This window comes from Panthera leo, chromosome D3, assembly GCF_018350215.1.
Source record: "Panthera leo isolate Ple1 chromosome D3, P.leo_Ple1_pat1.1, whole genome shotgun sequence".
NCBI lineage: Eukaryota > Metazoa > Chordata > Mammalia > Carnivora > Felidae > Panthera > Panthera leo.
The window spans coordinates 7,652,995-7,673,689 of NC_056690.1; the positions used below are offsets into that span (position 1 = coordinate 7,652,995).

General features: G+C 48.9%; 1 protein-coding gene across 2 annotated transcripts; it reads left to right on the plus strand.

Annotated features, from left to right (window-relative positions):
• The first annotated feature begins 6,793 nt into the window (after window positions 1-6,793).
• Window positions 6,794-18,012, plus strand: MORN3 (MORN repeat containing 3). 2 transcript variants are annotated; one of them, XM_042910572.1, is made up of 6 exons: window positions 6,794-7,177; window positions 12,166-12,323; window positions 13,873-14,032; window positions 16,867-17,051; window positions 17,358-17,441; window positions 17,750-18,012. In XM_042910572.1, the coding sequence occupies exons 1-5, from the start codon at window positions 7,033-7,035 to the stop codon at window positions 17,433-17,435; spliced, it is 726 nt and encodes a 241-aa protein (XP_042766506.1). In that variant the 5' UTR covers window positions 6,794-7,032; the 3' UTR covers window positions 17,436-17,441; window positions 17,750-18,012. The 2 variants fall into 2 exon arrangements, with proteins under 2 accessions (XP_042766506.1, XP_042766505.1); XM_042910571.1 differs by having other exon boundaries at window positions 6,796-7,177; window positions 17,776-18,012.
• The last annotated feature ends 2,683 nt before the right edge of the window (window positions 18,013-20,695 follow it).

The following is a 20,695-nucleotide window of genomic DNA, read 5'->3' on the forward strand; positions in this document are numbered from 1 at the left end:
GTTGATTTTTTTTAAGTGAAGATAAGAATTCCTACCTGTCTTAGAGGATTGTTGTGAAAAGTACTTTCTTTTTTTAAAGAATGTAACAAGTTCTATGCCTCACACCAGCTACCTGTTACATAAATAATGGTCATTAAGTGGAATCAGAAAATAGTTTTATAGTTTCTGTAAGATAATTCCAGATGGTTTTTCAAGAGCATTTACCTAATTGCCTGGATGGCTAGCAGTATGTAATGGTGCCTCTTTCCCCACAGTGCTGCCAATATCACAGTCTATCATTTTTACACATTTTTCCTAGTCTAGACAGTATGTAATGGTATGGCAGGATTATTTTAACTTTCATTTCTTTAATTGCTGGTGAGGCTGTGCATTTTTCTTTGAGATGATTTATTAGCTGTGTTTGTTTGCCGAACAACTATTTTCAAACCCTGTAATTTCCACTGGCTTACCCCTGCAGACATTATGTTAGGTTCTGACAGAGAATTTTGCTGATCGATTAAAAAGAGAGAAAAAAAAAAAGGATTTGGCAGAGAAAGAGAAATGAAACTTTCCAAGGAAGGGTTAGAGGCAAGAGATGAGCTCATCCCGAAAGCAGCACTTTCCAGTAGAACTTTCTATGATAAAGGAAATGTTCTGTATCTGCAATGTCCCATATAGTAGCCAGTTGCCACACATGCCTACTAAATACTTGGAATATGACTAGTGGGACTGAGGAATTGTTATTTTAACTTAAATTTCCATATAAATAGCCACCTCGTTGATAGAGTAACCCTAGAGATTAGGAAAAAAGGAGAGAAAGGAGGGAGAAAGAGGGGCCCTACAGAGTCACTCCTCGGAAGTGGCCTCATGTTTATGGAGGGACTCAAATTTGGACTTTAGGCACTGTTCCCCAGAAGACAGTTCCAGAGACTGCCAGTCTGACAAGAAGGCTATGTTCAGTTTAAAAAATCTATCAAGCTATACATTGATGATATTTCCACTTTTCTATACATATTTTACACTTCAACAAAAAGTTAAACAACATGTGCTGCACTTTGTATTACCCTCTGTAGGCATTTCTCTGATTTTTAATTTAACAGAATTTAAACGGAAAAGTGGCCTGTGACTCACTCTGGTCATCTGAAAACCCCTAGAGGGCGCTCATCCTGCATCAAAGACTTTGTGAAAAAACTATTCAGAGAATTCAGGAATCCTACAACTCACCCATTTAAAGAGTACCATTCAATGGTTTTCAGTATGTTCACAGAGTTGTGCAGCCATCATCCCAGTCAGTTTTAGAATATTTTCATTACCCCTGAAAGAAAGCTCAAGCCCTTAACTATCACCTTCCTAACTTCTCATCTTCCCTTCTAAGTAACCACTAATTTACTTTCTGTCTCTGCAGATTTGCTTATTCTGACATTTCCATTCACATGACCTTTTGTGTCTGGCTTCTTTCACTTAGCAAAATGTTTTCAAGGTTCATCCATGCTTCAGCATGTATCAGTGTTTCATTCCTTTTTATGGCCGAATAATATTCCATTAGATGGACAGATGACATTTTGTTTATCCATTCATATTTAAAAAAAAAATTTTTTTTAAGTTTATCTATTTTGAGAGCGAGAACACAAGCGGGGGAGGAACAGAGAGAAGGAGAGAGAATCCCAAACAGGCCCTGTATTAATGCAGCTCTCAAACTCATAAACCATGAGATCATGACGTGAGCCAAAATCAAGAATTGGACGCTCAACCGACCGAGCCACCCAGGCACCCCTATCCATTCATCTTTTAATAGACATTTGAGTTCTCTCCATCTTTTGTCTATTATGTACACCAGAGAGTTTTGCTGGTCCTCACAGGTGGGTCCTTCCTGCCACTTCTGGGAAGCCTGAGACCCAGGTTAATCAGCATCAGAAGGCCCCTTCTCATTTTATGCAGATGGTCCTCTCAGGAGTGGATTTCAGTGTGAACGGACCCCCTAGGATTGACAACTCAGCAACTATTGGATGAAATCTGCAAGGATTTCTGGAGAGGACAGAGCCTCCAGGCTTTCAGCCAAAGCTTTGTGCTCGGGAAAGCATAAAGTAGGAGCATGTCTCCTCAAGGGGATGTTTATCTGTGGGTGTATAGAGGAGCCCCTCTGACCCCAGACCACACAGGAGAGCTCTCTTCACCCCAGGCTTTACAAAAGATCCTTGGGAGGAGCCCAGCTAAATTCTAGCCACTCAAGTCTGGCAAGTAATTATCAGAAGGGTCTTTGGACCCGAGCCCTCTTGGCACTTCAGTATTGGGAAGTGGCCAGTCCGTAGAGCCTACTTAGGAGTTTGAGAATAATGCTACCAGATTCTGACCCCATAGGAAGAATGATGTCATAGATTTGTAACCTGCCCGTCCAGCTGGCCTGTGGATGCAGGTAAACCTTAACCTGCTCCACATTCTTCTCCAGGGGACAGTTCTAGCTTCCCTGAGCCAGGACCTTTATTAGAGGCCATCAAAGGTCTCCTTGCAGTGGTGGGACTGTGACTCGGGCCTTGGGAGAGGGAGAGAGGAGATTCTAGACCATGAGGCACTACTCAGTGGGTGGCAGGGTGGTTCTGGATAAAGTCACAGGCCAAGGACAGTTTGTACTAGGGTAAAGCCTGCTGGACCTGTGGGCCAGGCATCTGAGGAGGAGAGGAGAATGTCGTGAGAAGAACCACAGCATTAGTAGTATGACTGGCCAGGGGCAGACTCCAGACCCTACCTGGGCCACTCATGAATTTGGGATCGGAATTCAAAAAGAGCCAATTCATTGTGAGTGGTTGTATAACCAAGGTATATAAAAGGCAGCTCTTTTCCACCACAAGCATGAGAAAGCTGAGTGAAGGAGACACACAGAGAGATGGAGAGACCAAGTGAGACAAAGAGGATGGCTTTGCTGTGAACAGCTTTCCAACACTCTTGTATCATTAATAAATTTCCTTTATGAGGTAGTACGAGATGGTGTCTCTACTTGCAACCAAAGGGAACCTTGGATGAGGCAAGAATTTACACAGAGCAGTTACCCTCTGCTGAGAGGAAGACACACACCCAACAAATTAACTATAAGTGATGCAATGAGTGTGGAAATCAGAGCAAAAGTCCCATTCCAAAATAAACCAAAAAACCAAAACCAAAGCAAACAAGCAAACAAAAAAGTTCCATTCCAATTGGAATGAAGAACAAAGCAATGAAGGAGAGTCTATTGATGATCAGAGAAAAGGCCATCAAAACAAGATTTTGGGGGGCACCTGGGTGGCCCAGTTGGTTAAGCATCTGACTTTGGCTCAGGTCATGATCTCACAGTTGGTGGGTTTGAGCTCCCCACCAGGCTTTCTGTTGTCAGCACAGAGCTCTCTTCAGATCCTCAGTTCCTCTCTTTCTCTGCCCCTTCCCTGCTTATGCACATGCCCCCCCCCCCCCACCTGTCAAAAACAAAAACACCTGAAGGAGAGGAAGGAATGATGAATGATCTAGGCCGATATCTGTAGGAACAGATATCCTGGCAGAAGGCACAGAAGAGGCAAAGCCCCTGAGGCAGGAACATGCCCAGCATTTTCCAGGAACAGCAAGGGAGCACGTGTGTGGCTGGAGCAGAGTGAGACTGGGTGCCAGAAGTAGGCGACAGGTTCAGAGAGGAAAGGGGAGGTGGGTGCGCAGATGACAGGGAACTTTGGAGGGACTGTGGCTTTTACTGAGTGACCAGGGAGCCACTTCAAGGATGTGAACTGAGGAGGGAGAAGTGACTGGGGCTGACTTGTGTCCATGTAAAATACACGCATATTCAAGGGGTGGAGGGTCTGTACAGCTTCCATCAGATTCTTTTTTTTTTTTTTTTTTTTTTTTAACGTTTATTTTTGAGAGACAGAGCACCAGCAGGGAAGGGGCAGAGAGAGAGAGAGAGGGGGGGAGACACCGAATCCGAAGCAGGCCCCAGGCTCTGAGCTGTCAGCACAGAGCCCACGCGGGGCTCCAACCCAGGAACCCTGAGATCATGACCTGAGCGGAATTCAGAAGTCAGATGCTTAACCGACTGAGCCACCCAGGCGCCCCAGCTTCCCTCAGATTCTTCAAGGTGTCTAGTAGACCCCTGATGAGACTCAGAACCGGTGTGATGTTGGTTTTCCCTTCATATTTTGCCTCTTTGTCTTCGAAACGTGGCACAAAAGGCTTTAACCTTTTTCTGTCTGCTTAGGGTTTTGTATTTGCCCAGAAGACCCCAGATGGGAGAGGGGCGCCGCATGGCAAGGGCAGTAGCCTCCCGGGACACACTGGGGCCCACGCTCCGCGGTTATCGGCTGTGGGGTCTTCGGGCTCGCCCACCAGCCTTTGGCCATCAGGCCTATGTACCAGCGGCCCTCGACCTCCACAGGTCCTAAAACATCCTTCCCCACGCCTGCGGATCTGCACCCTTCCGGCTGCTCAGCGAGCGCAGTCTCCGCAGGAAGGGGCGGGCACTGCCGGTGGCTTTGCTGGGGCCCCGCGTTGCCATAGCGACCCCAGCCGGGCCAGGGACGCCTAGGCGCGAGCTGCACTCGGCGACTGAAGCTGGAGGCTGAGACCCCACCGCTCTCGCCCCCCGGGGCTGAGGATCCAGGTTCCGCCTCGCAGGTGAGCTGGCGCAGGTGAGTGGGGTGGGGGCTCGGGACGGACCCTCAGCCATCTGGGCCCCGCCCCTCCACCTTCCGTTGTGGTTTATTGCGATTTAGTATACAAACTACCGGGCAGAGTCCGCGCACCGCCTCATAAGGCTTCCTTTCCCTGTCAGTGGCTCACATATTAAGACCGCAACCTCCTCTTGAGTTGAACCTGTGTTCCCGGGAAAGTGTGGGACAGAGGATGATTTTATACTACACTGATGAGGCCTTAAGTAACACCCAGTGACATCGTAAAAAAGTTATTAGGTTCTAGGTTCTCTTACACTTCTGAGTAAGCCAAGGAGAAAGTGTCAGTTTGGGGGTAATATGACACTACCAACTTTCTGAACATTTGCTAAACTCAACTTCAGTAAGCCACAATATCTAGCTAAGACTTAAGTTGGTTTCTTTATAGTATTTCAATTTTTACAGTACCTTCCCCTTAGGGTATCTGACGCTCCTTTTCCATTTATAGTAATGACATGTGAAGTCTCTTTCTTCACATGATAAATATATTGATTTTTAAAAGTGAATTAATTTACATATAAAATCCATCATCATACAGGTGGCACTAGGAAATGGGAGGGGGGAAAAAACACATTAAATTTAAGGCCTGAGACTGTTTACTCCCTCCCAGCTTTTCCCCTTGCTGTTTTCTTTACCAGGAGGGACTTACCCTGTTCCTAGGCACGATTGTCAAAATAAATGCCAGCCTGTGTGCTTGGTCAGCCTGGTCAGACTCCTGGAGACCCTGCTGTAGCCCAACAGAAGGAACTTCTTGATGTGTGGGCCCAGTGCAAAATGGAAAAGGGGGCCCTCACCCACAAAATATTAAGAATTAAAAAACAGTGGGGCACCTGGGTGGCTCAGTCGGTTGGGCGACCGACTTCGGCTCAGGTCATGATCTCACAGTTTGTGAGTTCGAGCCCCGTGTCGGGCTCTGTGCTGACAGCTTGGAGCCTGGAGTCTGCTTCGGATTCTGTGTCTCCCCCTTTCTCTACCTCTCCCCTGCTCACACTCTGTGTCTCTCTGTATCTCAATAATAAATAAACGTTTAAAAAAATTTTTTTTAAAATAGAATTAAAAAACAGTGACATCAAAGGAATAAACCAAGCACAGGCCCTTCTAAGGGTGGGCCCTGTTCGACTACACAGGTTGCATACCCACAGGTTGCTGGCTGTGGGTGGTTGGATGCTTGAGATACCATGACCTCCTGAAACCTGCTCAGCCCAGAGGTCATTCTAATTGGTCAGTACCTATCAGGATATTGGTTAAATATTTCACTCTAGCCCCTTCTGCCAGCTCCACTGGCAGGTGTGAGTATTGCCCAAACCCATGGAGCAGGATAGATGGTATTTGCTGAGGGGAAACAGATCCCCTGATTGGGAGGAGACCATTTTTATCACCTTGCACGAGCTGCGCCGAGATGCACAGATAGACATGAATGTCCTCACTGGAGATCTTGAGGACATGAAGAGCACAGGTGGTGGGGTCCCAGACGACAGAGGGACCTTAGACCACCCAAAGATTCCCTGCAACCCCATCAGGCGTGGCAGGAAGGAGAGCCCTGGTCTGATGGGAAAACCTAAGCAGGTAATAAGGCAGACAAGTAGAATATCCGGGCAGAGGGCAGAGGTCATAGATAAAAGGATGACCGTCCATCCTGGTGTGCCTGGGATCAGCCCAGTTTTGGCACTGAAATCCAAATTCCTAGGAAACCCCTCAATCCTAGGCAAACCCGGACAGTTGGTCACCCGAGATGTAGTATCCTTAGTTGGTGGGCTTTCCTGACCACTTCAAAAGCCAGGCCCTGAGCCTTTCCAGTACCCGCTAACGGATAAGGCAGGACCAAAAGAACTACAGTATTGGGTGCTGGGTGCAGAGAAGGTGTCCCTGTGGGCTCTGCTACAGCAGCTGTCCGCCAGCCCAGAGTGGCCTGGCTAGCTCTTCTCCCAACTCTCCCTGAGTGAATCCCACTGCTCACCACTGGGGGCTCCAGGCCAGGCTCTAGACTTAGGACCAGCATCCACTCTGACTGGTCATATTGGTTATTAAATATGTGACTTTCAACCATCAGTGGGGGACAGCTTTGTCATCACAAACCCCCCTGCTCTACTGGTTTCCCTGGGTTCCCAAGCAATTGTGCCATCAGACCCACCTCAGGGAGGCCCTAGAGATGCAAAGGAGATGACAGACACGGGCCAGTCTAGTGCAGAAGGATCCCCCCAAATGGCTGCTCATCTGCCCGGGGACTCCAAACACACATGACTCACACCATTTGGGCTCAGACAAGTGCCTCCCCAGGAAGCCCCGGGATCCTGGCATTACTAGGGACACACTGAGCCCCTGATGTCCCTAACCCTTTGCCAGCACCTCTGGTCCCGCAGAAGCAGCCAACATGCCTAACTCCAAGTGCCTGCAAAAGTCGGAGCCCCTGTGGAAGGAGTGGGACCAGAAGGCCCAAAAGAATGGACTGAGGCACCAGGTGAACGCTGTCAATGGTGACTGCTATGTGGGCCAATGGAAGGACAACATGAAACATGGTGAGTGGGGGATCTTCAGGGGCTTGGGAGTATGGAGTCTGGGCCATGGTGGGTGATGGGGGCCAAGGAAGTAGCTGGCAGAGCTTGTCAGGGACGTAAGATATCATAAGATATGTCACCAAGGCTCCCCCAGGGGGTAAATGCTGCTGACCTGGGCCAGCTGGGGGCCACCACAGCCTGGGGCTCTGGAACCAAACTCAACCCTGACTTTAGATGACCAGGGACCAGCGCGGGACAAAGTGGTCTTGAGATACCAACCATAACCACGGCCTGGGTTCTAGGGACTCCAACATAGTCCTTACCCTCTGAGACCTGGGCTAAGTTGGGCCTGGTTAGCAGGAGGGAAAGGAGCCCCCCAAACCACTTGCAGTGGTGATCCAAAGAGCTCTGATGTGGGGGTCTGACCAGTAATGAGTGAGAGAGGACACACACACACAAGCACATACACACACAACTAGCTGGGGCTTCAAATTTAACTGTAGCTTTAACCAGCAAACAGCATGGGGGTCCTTGTGGTACAAAATCAGCCCTGAAGAAAATCAAGTGTTTTTAAGTTTTATTTATTTAGGGGCACCTAGATGGTTCAGTTAGTAGAGCATGTGACTCTTTTTTTTTTTAAGTTTATTTATTTATTTTGAGAGAGAGATAGAGAGAGCGAGCAGGGGAGGGGCAGAGAGAGAGGGAGAGAATCCCAAGCAGGCTCCATACTGTCAGTGTGAAGCCTGATGCGGGGCTCGAACTCACAAACCATGAGATCATGACCTGAGCTGAAACCAAGAGTTGGACACTTAACCGACTGAGCCACCCAGGTGCCCCAAGCATGTGACTCTTGATCTTGGGGTCATGAGTTCAAACTCTTGTAATCTCTACACCCAACATGGAGTTCAAACTCATGGCCTCAAGGTCAAGAGTCACATGCTCTTCTGACAGAGCCAGCCAGGCATCCCCCAAAAAACAAATTTTTATTCCAAACAGATGGTATGGCTTCTCACTCAGGATTTGAAATCCAGATGCTATGTTCTTAACCACTTTTCTGTCCTGCCTTCCTGAGTTAAGCACTTTGGAGTCCATAAAGCTGGGTCAGAATCTCAGCTTCACCAACTCTGGCCTTGAGGAACTAATTACCCCACTCTGAGCCTCAGTGTTCCAATCTGTAAAGTGGGAAAATACATATCAGTAAAGATAAGAGATGACGTCTATCAAGTGTGTAGCCCAGGGTCTGTACAGAAGGGGAACTTCTTGAGTGTTCTTTGAGGGCTGAGCGTGGCAGGGATCACCACTCCTGAGAACTTTCCTTGTCCGGAAGCACTCCAAAGCTCACCCCACCCAATGTGCGACACAACACCACCACTCAGCACTGACTTAAAGGCCAGACTTTATGCAGCTACTCCGAGCTTTGTGTGCAGTTAAAGATGCCTGTTTGTGTGCTTTAGTCCCTGTGGGCAGCAGGTGAGGTAGACAAGGCCCTAAACTAGGAATCAGGATCCTGAAGTTCCGACCCTGGCTCTACCACTGAATAGCTGTGTGATTTTGGGTAAGCCATCTCCCATTCTCTGGATCTCAGCTGCCCCACCTGTGATATGAACTCATGGGTTGACAAGGCCCTCTGAGCCCTTCTTCTGTGTGAGTCCTGCCTCCCCTAGGACCCTGGAGGCATAGAGCTGATTGGGCTGGGGCTCCAGAAAATGGACCTGTCAGAGAATCCAGACCCAGCCTCCCCTCTCTTCAAGACGTGCCTTTGACCACGCTGACAGGGGATTGCTGTGGTGTAAGCAGCCTGGAAGCAGTCAAAAGTCATCATCATTCAGGGCAAGGATTGGAGTGGCTAGTGCTTCCCCAGCCTGTTCATTCATTCACTCTGCTAACACCCATTGCACTCCTAGTCCATGCCAGGCCCTGTACTGGGCATCTGCTTAATGCCAGCCCCCAGGGAGCTCCAGTCTCACAGAGAAGCCACACAGTAAGTAATACCCCATTTTAGAGAAGAGGAAATTGGGACTCGGAGAGAAGAAATTATTTACTGAGGGTCACATACCTATGTGGTAAATGACATGGAGGCAGAAGCCAGCCTCCCAGAAAAAAAAAGGAAACATGCTGTCTCGAAAACTCAGTGACTATGTATGCGACATGACATGTCAGTGACATCTCAGTGACATGGTGGAGAACCATGGGGACGACTATAAAGCTATGGCCTAAGATGAGGAGAGTTACTGTCAAGATATCCCAAAACAGATTCAGAATAAGACCAATGTCTATAAGCATTTTTACCCAGCAGAGTGGCAATCCTTCCTCGATTCTTTGCAGAAGAATAAGATAGAAGTTGAGTGATTGAGGGGCGCCTGGGTGGCTCAGTTGGTTAACCATCTGATTCTTGATTTCAGCTCAGGTCATGATCTCATGGTTTGTGAGTTCAAGCTCCTCATTGGACTCTGTGCTGACAGCACAGAGCCTGCTTGGGATTCTCCCTCTCCTTCTCTCTTTGCCCCTGCCCTGCTCATGCTCTCTCTCTCTCTCAAAATAAATAAACTTAAAAAAAAAAAAAGAAGTTGAGTGATTGGCTTATGCCTGCCCCAGGCTGAGACCTCCTCCTGGACCAGAGAAGCTGGAGCCAAAGTGTAAGATTTTAGGCAAGGAGAAGCATGTGGCTAGATCTCTCTCTCTCTCTCTCTCTCTCTCTCTCTCTCTCTCTCTCTTACACACACACACACACACACACACACACACACACACACACACTCCTCTCTGGGGAAGGAACTGTCTCCCAGACGCTTCTGAGGGCCCTGGGAAAAGCCAGAACCTACTGTTTTCAGAGTGGATGGTTTGTTTATATATAGTCTGTACATAATAAAACAAGGCTATTTTGCATCAAAAAAATAAAAATAAAAGTGTGGCATCAGGATGTGAAGAGGGCCAGAGAGGAGACACAAAGGCAGCCATGAGAACACAGAGAGGTGATATTTGAGCTGAGTGCAAAAGGATAGGGATTCACTTGGTAAAAGAGCATATCTTCTAGATGGTGGAATCAGAATGGAAGGCTTTGGGCTGTATTGTCTTGTTCAGTCTTGTTTTTGGAATTGACTGGAAGCCCATGTGCCCAGAGCAGAGAGAGCCAGGGGAAAGGGCAGGCAGGGCAAGGGTTCCAACCACGAAGGACCTTACTGGGGCGCATGGGGGGCTCAGTTCATTGAGCATCTGCTCTTGGTTTCCGCTAGGGTCATGATCTCTCATGGTTTGTGGGTTTGAGCCCCGCCTAGGGCTCCACACTGCCAGTACGGAGCCTGCTTGGAATTCTCTCTCTCTCCCTCTCTCTCTGCCACTCCTGCACTCTCTCTCGCTCAAAATAAGTAAATAAACTAAAAAAAAAAAAAAAAAGGACCTTTTAGGAGGTGGTAAATTTGCGTCATCCCAGAGGCAAACAGTCTCATTAGACCAACTTGAATCACATGCCCTTCATTGAACCAATCACAGTGGCCCGGACTGATTGGCTACCCTTGCCAGGGGGAGGAGTCTGATCCATACAAACCTTAGGGATTGAGAGTTTGGGAGGTGCTGGTTCCCCAAAAGGAATAAAATTAGAAGGAGGACAGGTATAGACAACCCAGTGAGGGCTCTACCTCAAGGGCAAAAATAATTGGTAACATCTTTCCTATTTGCAGGCACTGTTCTAAGTGCTTTCCATACATTAATGAATTTAGTGATAGAACAACCCCATGAGATTCTCTCATCTCCCTTTTACCGATGAGGAGCTTAATAACATTGAGGAACTTAAGAACATTAAGTTATTTGTGCAAGATCAGAAAGCTCACAGGGACAATGTTGGATTTGTTCCTGAGCTACCAAGGACCAAGACATGAATTGGCCCATATAGGTACTCCACAAATATTTTACTCATCCTTTTGTTCAACAAATGTCTTTGTTCCGCATGTATTTGTCTCCTGCAACTTGCCAGGCACTGTTCCTCGGTGCTGGGAATAGAGTGGTGAGCAGACCGGACCAAAGTCTGTGTCCTCAGAGAGTGCACATTCTCCTCATGGAGAGCTAGACAATAGACAATAAATGATAAGTGAGTGAATTGTCTGTTAGGTTAGGAGTTGATAAGGGATATGGAAAGAAACAGAGCAGGGTAAGAGAGGAAGATAGGCTTGTGATTTTACAGGGGTTGGTCAGGGTAAGCCTCACTGAGAAAGATTTGAACAGAGACTTGCAGGAGGTAGAGTGAGTGAATATTTGGAGAAGAGCGTTCTAGGCCAAAGGATAAGCAGGTATAAAGGCCCTGAGGCAGAAGCATATCTGGCGGGATCCAGGAACAGCATGGAGGCCATAGTGGCTGGAAGGTGGGAGTGGAAAACACAGAAGAAGCAGGAGTGGTAGGAGAGGGTCCCCATGTGTGTTCTGGAGAACTGAAGAAATATGCAGAATATTTTCTAGAAATTCTGGCCATCTGGCATAATCATTCCGTATTATTAAGAGATAAAGCTAGGGGCACCTGGGTGGCTCAGTCGGTTAAGTGTCCGACTTCGGCTCAGGTCATGATTTCATGGTTCATGAGTTCGAGCCCCGAGTCGGGCTCTGTGCTGACAGCTCCGAAGCCTGGAGCCTGCTTCGGATTCTGTGTCTCCCTCTCTCTCTCTGCCCCTCCCCCGCTCACACTCTGTCTCTGTCTCTCTCAAAAATAAATCAACATTAAAAATATTAAAATAGAAAAAAAGAGACAAAGCTTATTATTATTAAGAGAAAAAGAAGTGGCAGATTTCTACTTGGGATTTGTTAGAGCAATCTGGTTTCAGAGCAAAGGACTGGAGAACTGCTATTTGTAGAAATGGAACTTTCTTGGTGTTTTCCCTACTGGTGGGTGTCTAGAGGCACAGACCCTGGCCCAGCCCTTGAGAACACCAAGGCAGCCCCTGAGACCAAGGCAGACACAGCATCTGCCCCTCCAGCCCCATGGCTGCTGTGTCTGCAATCTTGGCCCGTCTCTGTGTCATCAGGAAAAGGAACACAGATCTGGAAGAAAAAAGGAGCCATCTATGAGGGAGACTGGAAGTTTGGGAAGCGAGATGGCTATGGCACCCTCAGCAATCCTGACCAAGAGAAGGGAAAGTATAGGAAAGTATACTCTGGCTGGTGGAAAAATGATAAAAAATCGGTGAGTGGTTCCCATCATGCTCTGGGGTGTGGGCCGGGCTGAAACCAGGCTGTGTGTGTGTGTGTGTGTGTGTGTGTGTGTGTGTGTAGGGGGAGCAGTCAGAGAGGCCTGGGAGAAAAGGGGGGAAGGGTTGAGGGAAGGAGGACAAGGGCACTGTGTGCGTGGGAGAAGGAAGGGGTGGGGAATCATCAAGGGTTCTCAGAACAAAACCCAGGAAACAGGAAGCAAGAGGAGAGGGCCCAGGGAGGAGCCCATGAAACCCTGTGGCTACAAAAAGCCAGCCAGGCTGTGTGGGGGCCAAGTCTCCTCCCCCATCTCCCCCACTCATTTCCTGGCTTTCTTTTCCCTGGGCATTCCTTTCTAAGAATCCCCCTTCTGTTGGGCCTGAACAAGAAGGGGGTAGGAAAAGTGGGAGCAAGAAAGCAGAGGCCACACCCTTGGCCACAGAACAAGAAAGGAAGGTCCTGGAGGTAGAAGCCAGCCAGAGGCATATCCTCAACCCATAAGTGCCTGACCCCTCACCATAGGCCATAGAGACAGATAATAACACAGTGCTGCTATTGAACAACTGCTATTGCAATGCCAGAATCACAGCATATGATGCTTCAACTAACTCACAATGTCGTCATCATCATCATCATCACTCATTTTATTCATAAGGAAACAAGCTCAGAGAGGTGAAGTGCCTTGCCTGGGGTCACACACTGCCGGCAAGTGGTAGAGCTCAGGATTTCATGATCTCTGCTCTGAAACTGTTTACTGGCCAGTAGGGAGAGAGGTCCCAAAATAAACAATTCACATTTAATATGGTGTTAGGATAGAGGTTTTCACAGGGAGCCCACAGGAATTGAGAATTCAGGGCAGGCTTCCTGCAGGAGGTGATGCCAAAAGGTACAAAGACTTAAACAGGGAGGGAAAAAAGGAGAAGAGGAAGTAGCAAAGTGGAAGGAGCAAAGAATGTGTCAAACAGCAAGGTGTGTGTGCCCACAGGTAGGAGTGAGGGGGGAGGGGTAGGTGGGGGGCCTTGAAGGCTATGTGGAGAATCAGGATTTTGAGGGGTAGATGGGCTGCTTAACCCAACTTCCTTAGGTGTGATCTGCGGGGAGTCCATGATTCTCTGTAGTTGTGGTGTTCATTTTTCTGGGGAGAAAGTCCATAACTGATGGGATTCTCTCAGAAGTATCTGTGACTTTTAATAGGGTCAAATCAAAGCTGAGGAGAGGGGGCAAACATGATCAGATGTGCGATGTAAAGATCCGTCTAGCTGCTTACTGGGGGGTGCATGAGGAGGGGAGAATGGGAGAGTCGGAGGAACGGGACCCGTGAGGAGCAGAGACGAGATACTGGGCTGCCTGAAGGTGACGGCATAGGGGTGGAGGGCAATGGGACAACCCGGGGAGCTTTTTCAATTCACGACCATGAGCTTGGGATGTAGGGCTGAGGGAGGAAACAGGGAAGTAGCCAGGGTGTGGCTTGGGTGCCAGGGAAGATGGGGGTGACTTTCCTGGTGTTGGGGACGCCATGAACAGGGACACCTTCGTGCTTTCAGGGCTATGGGATTCAGTTTTTCGGACCCAAGGAGTATTACGAGGGTGAGTGGTGTGGCGACCAGCGCAGCGGGTGGGGCCGAATGTACTACAGTAACGGCGACATCTACGAGGGCCAGTGGTTGAAGGACAAGCCGAATGGGGAGGGCATGTTGCGCCTGAGTAAGTGCCCCGCCCCAATAGCCTGCTGGCCACGCCCCACCCACAACCCTTTCTCCAGCTCCAGCTAAGATGAACGACAGGACCAGATCCCTGCCCTCAAAGAATTTATATTCCTTTTTTCTTTTTTTAAGTTTATTTATTTATTTTGAGACAGAGTGGGGGAGGGGCAGAGAGAGAGGGAGAGAGAGAATCACAAATGGTCTCCAAGCTGACAGCACAGAGCCTGACCCAGCCTCAATCTCACCAATGGTGAGATCATGACCTGAGCTAAAATCAAGAATCTGACTCTCAACCGACTGAGCCACCCAGGTGCCCTCCTGGGAGCTTATATTCGAAAGGGGGAGCCTAACAATAAACATCAACAATTAAGACATTTTCTTATGGTAATAATCATAGTCTATGCTTACACAGCACTGAGCTCACTTAATCCTCGCTATGGTCCTATAAGATAGATACTCTTAGCCCGATTTTACAGATGAACTGAGGTACAGAGAGGTTAAGTGACTTGCTCAAGGTCAATGCAGTCTGTTAGTCGTTAGATCCAAAGTGCTAAGGAATATCCCTTGAAAATAGAAAGGTGTGTTGGATGACAAAGGAGTTGTGGACAGGAGCGATTTAGATTGACTTATGGTCAGGGAATGTCTCCCTCAAGAGGTGACATTTGAACAGAAGACTTGAAGGAAGAGAAGGAACCTGATAGGCATTGAGCTGGGAAAGAACAGAGGAAAGAGTAATCAGTCAAGTAAACTGCCTTAGCGTCAGGACTTAACCCATTCCCTACATAGCAACCAGCATGAATTTTTTACAGATTGGACCTGGTGGCTGCCCTGCTTTCAACCGTCCGTAGGCAGCACCATCTGGCCCTCCTCACCTAATTGTGCTTCCCACGTCTTCCTCTGGGAATCCCTTCATTTCAGCCACACTCGTGTTCTTCCAGTTCCTCCCACGCTTTCTGCCTCAGGGGCCTTGCACTGCAGTTCTCTCTTCCCTGCAATAGAAAGAAGATCCTCCAGGTCTTTGCACTGTCTCCTCCTCAGAGAGGCCTTCCCTGTTCACTCCACTAAAGCACATTCTCCTCAGCACCTGCTTGCTTCCTTTCCTTTTTAGCGCTAGGTGTATAACCTCGGGCAAGTTTCTTTGTGTCGGTGCCTCAGTTACCTCACCTGTAAAATGGGAATGAGAGTAGTACCCACTTTGTAGGTGCTACGAACACGTCTGGCGCATAGTAGGCTACCTATAAAGCTAGGGCCATTGTCTCTCCAGACTGTGAGCTGCATAAGGACCTGGACTGTGTATTTATTTTGTTCCCCACTGTTTCCCCAATGCCTGGCACATAGTAAGTGCTCTTAATGAGGACACAGACCAGAGCTCAGTCTCCTGACAACTCAAGATTCCAACTTCCAGTGAGATTTGGCCAAACTGAGGCATTGGGGCCACTGAGGAGGGTTTAATCCAGTCACTTCCGTCTGTCGTCCTCAATCCCCCGGGCACCCAGTGCCGTGCCTGCTTTCAGTGAGCATCTGATAGCCTGCATTTAGCGAGCACCTGCTGCGGCCACACATAGTGTAAGGGTTCTAAGTGCATCATTTCTAGTGGCCCAGACTCTGGAGACAGCTTGCCTGGGTTCAAATCCCACCGCAAGCTCTTACTACCTACGTGACCTTGGGCAATTTGCTTAAACTCTCGCGCTTTGGTTTTCTCATCTGCAAAGTAAGGATAAAAATAAAACTTAAGTAGGGTATTGTGAAGGTTCACTGAGGTTTGTGGAGGGCTTAGCATGGTGCCTGACACGTAATAGTAAGTGTTCGACAATATTCTAGCTCATACTTGGAGGTAGCAGGTGTCAGCAAATTACGATCCTTGAACCAAATCCAAATCGAGCTCCACGTACGTTTTGGTAAATAAAGTTTTATTGGCACACTGACTTGCTCATACATTTACACATTGTCCACGCTGCTTTCATGATTCGATGGCAGAGTTGAGTGGCTGTGACAGAGAACATGGGACACACAAGGCAGAAAATACCGTCTGCCCCTTCACAGAAAAAGTCTGTTGACCTCTGACCTAGAGTTTATCCAGTATCCTTCTAAGCCCTTTCTGTGTTTTGACTTATTTAACCTCCACCGCAATTCTGTGAGGTAGGTGTTACTGTTATTCCCATTTTACAAATGAGGAAATGAGACAGAATGGTCGAGTGATTTGCCCGAGACCACACGGCTGCGAGTGTCTCAGCGGAGAAGTGCTAGCTTTATTATTACTCCTTTTGCAGCAGCACCACCACCCGTTGAGCAGGAGAGTTAATTCATGATTAAGAGCGTGGTCTCCTGGGATGAACAGCCCTTGGCTTCAAATCTTGTCTCTGACACTTCCTAGCTCTGTGACCTTGAGCACGTCAGTCAAACTCCCTGAGCTTTCAAGCTCCATCTGTAAAAATGGAGTCCGTTATCCTTCATAGAACTGTTTTTGTGAGGAGTGCGTGAGGTCAGAAACATAGCAAAGAACCATGCGCAGAATGAGTGCTGGAAAAACATTGCCTCTTTATGTCGGTAGCTACATTTTGTATAAATAGGAAACGATGTTGCTCATCCAAATTCAGGCAAGTAGTGGAGGCAAGACTTGGACCGGCTCTGATTCCGGAAGCCATTGACACCCCTAGGCTCTGATGTTTATAGTTCGGGCCTCCCAGACTCCAGGCAGCCCAGCCCAGGGCACTCTCAACATCTTGGTCTCCTTCTGGCTTCCCTGTGGGCACAGTGGCCTGCGGAGGGGCCAACCTGCTAGTGGGGCCTGGTTAGGTGTGCCCAGCACCCAAGTGACCCTGTCCTTTCCCCCAGAGAACGGGAACCGCTACGAGGGCTACTGGCAGAGAGGCATGAAGAATGGGTCGGGCCGTTTCTTCCACCTGGACCACGGTCAGCTGTTTGAAGGCTTCTGGGTGGACGACGTGGCCAAGTGTGGCACAATGATTGACTTTGGCCGTGATGAGGCCCCTGAGCCCACCCAGTTCCCCATTCCTAAGGTGGGCAGCACCCACCAGGGCCCTGTGGCCACACCCAGAGAGACAGAAAACAGTACCTCCCCCCCCCCCCAACCACCCACACACACCCAGGCACATCCAGCCTGGCCAGGCCTAGCCCAGCCCAGCCCAGCCAGGGAACAAACCAGATTTTGTTTTCAGTCGGGGCATCCCCACAGAGACTGGCAGCGCCCAAGGCAGATAGCACTTCCAGAGTCGGCAGCACCCCACAAGGTGGGCAGCACCCCACAGGATGGCGGCCTGGGCCTTCCATGCTCCCCAATCCAACCCCTTACTGCTTCCCTCCAGATCGAAATTCTAGACCCTAATGGTGTGCTGGAGGAAGCCTTGGCCATGTTCAAGAAGACAGAGGAAGATGAAGATTGATGCCAGGTGAGGGATGGGCATACTTTCCCCCCTCGGATGTGGTTGAGAAAGCTCCTGGGGTCTCCTTTGGCCAAGGGGCTCAGGGGCAGGACCAGAGGGTGGGTTTCTTTCCTCCAATCCAGCAATCCAGCTGGTTCTTTTTGGTTCCTCCCCTTCAAAACTCATTTCCTCAAAGACCAGGTCCCTCCTGAAAGCCCTTAAGTAAGGTAGTTTGCCCCAGGCCTGCACTTGCGCATCTGTCCTAGCCCCTCCTGGTGTGGGTGTTAAGTGGGGTTCCAGGAGAGGGTGATGATACAGCGTCTTTGGGTCGCCAGCTGCCACCAGCCCCTTGCCCCTGCAGAGAACACACCAGAGCTTCTGGAGAAATTCAAGCCCGTCGCCCAACTGCTCAAACCGGTGCGGCTTCTGCAGAAGTGAGTGGTGACTCGGGCACACCCTTGGCACCCTCAGAGGGCACCTCACTCCTCCCAGCACTGGATCATCCTCTCCCCAGCTGGCTTTGGGGATCCTCTTGTTACAGCTTTCATTCTGGGCCCCCATTCCTGAGCACGGGAGTATAAAGAACCTGGTGGCTTCAGCCCAGGGCTTGCGGTGTGTGATTGTGGGTGGGGTGGAGAGGGTGGAGTTCTGGGAAGGACTTTAGGTGAGGAAGACAGACATCCCCACGGGCTGCATGGATTTACCGAGGGGGAGAAAGAAGAAGTGTCTCTAGGTCTCTGACCTTTGAGATACTCCAGGGAGAAGAGCCGGTGTCTAGTCACATTGGCCACTAAGATTTGGGGTTGAGACAGAACCTGGCTTCTCAACCTAACACAGGAACACTCAACCTTAGGATCCTGCAGGAGCTTTAAAAGCTACAGACACCCAGGTCTCACATTCAGACTCTGGTCTGTCTGGGGTGAGGCCTGGCCTTCAGAAAGTTCCCCAGATGATTCTAACGTGCAGCCGGGGCCATGAACCCCTGACTTACTGGTTTTGTGACCCTAAGTGACCTCAGTTGCCCCATTTGTAAAATGGCACTTAGAAGATCTCACAGGGGTTTTTGAGGATTTGCTAACAGATGTAATAATAACAAATAAGTTGTATTGAGGTTAATTGTGAAGCTGAGATCCAGGAAGAGCGTTGCAGAATTCTAGACAACATTCTGCAAGGTACAAGGGACCCTTACATAATGGGTAGGAACATGAGCTCAGCAGTCAGACTGCCTGGGTGTGAATCCCAACAGTGATTTATGAGCGGTGTGTTCTTGGACATGGCACCCAACCTCTCTGTTCTCTAGGTTCCCTCCCCTCAGACCCGGACAATAACAGTCCTTACCACCCAGGTTACCGTGGTTAACATGAGGATGAAATAAGGTGTGGTTCTAATCTGAGGGTGCTGTTGTCTCCCTTCCCTGCTGGGGGACACTTGGCAATGTCTGGAGGCATTTTTGGTTGTCACAACTGGCAGGGAAAGATATTACTGGCAACTAGTGGCTAGAGGTTGAGGATCCTGCTAAACACACTATAATATTCTCTAGGGGCTCCCGACTTCAGCTCAGGTCATGATCTCAGGGTTTGTGGGTTCGAGCCCCATATCGAGCTCTGTGCTGACAGCTCAGAGCCTGGAGCCTGCTTCAGATTCTGTGTCTCCCTCGCTCTCTACTCCCCCCCCCCCCCCCCCCCCGCTTACACTCTTTCAAAAATAAACATTAAAAAAATAAACATTCTACAATAGTTTTCCAGCCCAATGTCCGAAGTATAACCCTGTAACCCCATATTCATAAAGCCCTCAGCAAGTGCCAGATATAAAGATTCAATAAACAGGGACACTATCGATGTTCTTTCTGCCCTCTAAATCATAAGCAGGGTGGCCTGACCCTCGGTATGGTTCTCGCACCAGGAAGCCGAGCCTGGCCCACTTGGGACACAGAACATTCACTCGGTGCCAGGCCCTGTGCTGATATGTGTCTCCTCCCATGACCCCTCAACAACCTATGAGATGTCCTGCTATTATTAGTACCTTCTCAGAGGAGGAAACAGGTTCAGGGATGTTCACCAGTCACAAAGCTAGAAAGGAACTGTACTTAAACTTAGATCTGTCTGCTCTGAAGGCACAGAACAGTGGCAGAGCATATATAAGGCCAGCTTTTTTTTTTTTTTTCCCCACCAGAAAAAGTAGGGTGTGTTCTAGTTTATGTATAAAAATCTCTCTAGATAGGAACACAATAAATACACTGGCAACAATGGATGTCTCTGGAGAGAACTGGGAACCAGGGAGGAAGGGCAACTTTTCACTGTTGTATTTGGAACCTGTGAATGTATTATGTATCCAAAATATAAATAAAACTGAAATTAAAGACTGTTCTTTAACTACCAGTGTTTTCCTGAGTTGCCTGGTTTTGAGCACCTGGGGTGCTTGTTAAAAATACAGATTCTAGATCTACACAGACCAACTTGAATTGGAACCTCTGGGGGGAAAGCTTGGAAAGCTACATTTTACAAGCCAATCTGGTGATTTTTTGACTTAGGAAAGAAAATAAACCTAAGGGGCGCCTGGCTGGCTCAGTCGCTGGAGCGTGTGAGTCTTGATCTCGGGGTTGTGGGTTTCAGCCCCACATTGGGTGTGGAGATTACTTAAACATAAAACGGAAATAAAGAAAGAAAGAAAGAAAACAAAGAGGGGAGGGGAAAGGCAAGGAGGAAAGGGAAGACCTAAGACTGGAGTCATGGCCCAGAAGTTAGTGCAGCCAGCTCCCAAGTCTTTGCAGAAGCAAAGAGGTGCGCAGGTGACGGGGCTGCATGGAAGATGGCCAGGTCTTCTCTGGGGAGCAACGGAGAGCTTCACACAGGGGCCCCTGCTCCCCACTACTCAGTCCCAGTCAGAAGGCCGTCCAAGGACAGGGGAGAGTAGGTCCTGGTGCGTGAGATGCAGGAGAGAGGCAAGAAGCTGCAATAGGAAAAAGGAGCGCCCCTGCCCCACTCAGCCCACAAAACTGCTCTTATCACATCTGTTTGCACAGAAGGACAAGAACCTGAAGCCACGCTTTGCCCCAACGAACTTTGACTTCACTCAGAGGACTTTGTTTTTATAAAATCCCATATTATATTGTGTTTCTGGGACCCACAGAGGTCTCAAACTCAAAGGCCCATGGTGGGGAGCCAGGCAAGTAACATAAACAAGGCTGGCCTGGTGTGAGACAAGAGGGAGAGGTGGGGTCTGTGGCAAACACATCTCCTGGGGAAGAAGGCGGCTGCAACTCAGTTCCTTCTCACTGCTGC

Bases quoted from the DNA above. Each gene is read 5' to 3' on its own strand.
- MORN3 (XM_042910572.1), top strand. From the start codon at position 7,033: ATGCCTAACTCCAAGTGCCTGCAAAAGTCGGAGCCCCTGTGGAAGGAG. The intron at 14,033-16,866 runs GTAAGTGCCCCG...CCTTTCCCCCAG, and splicing joins GGAGGGCATGTTGCGCCTGA to AGAACGGGAACCGCTACGAG. The intron at 17,052-17,357 runs GTGGGCAGCACC...GCTTCCCTCCAG, and splicing joins CCCAGTTCCCCATTCCTAAG to ATCGAAATTCTAGACCCTAA.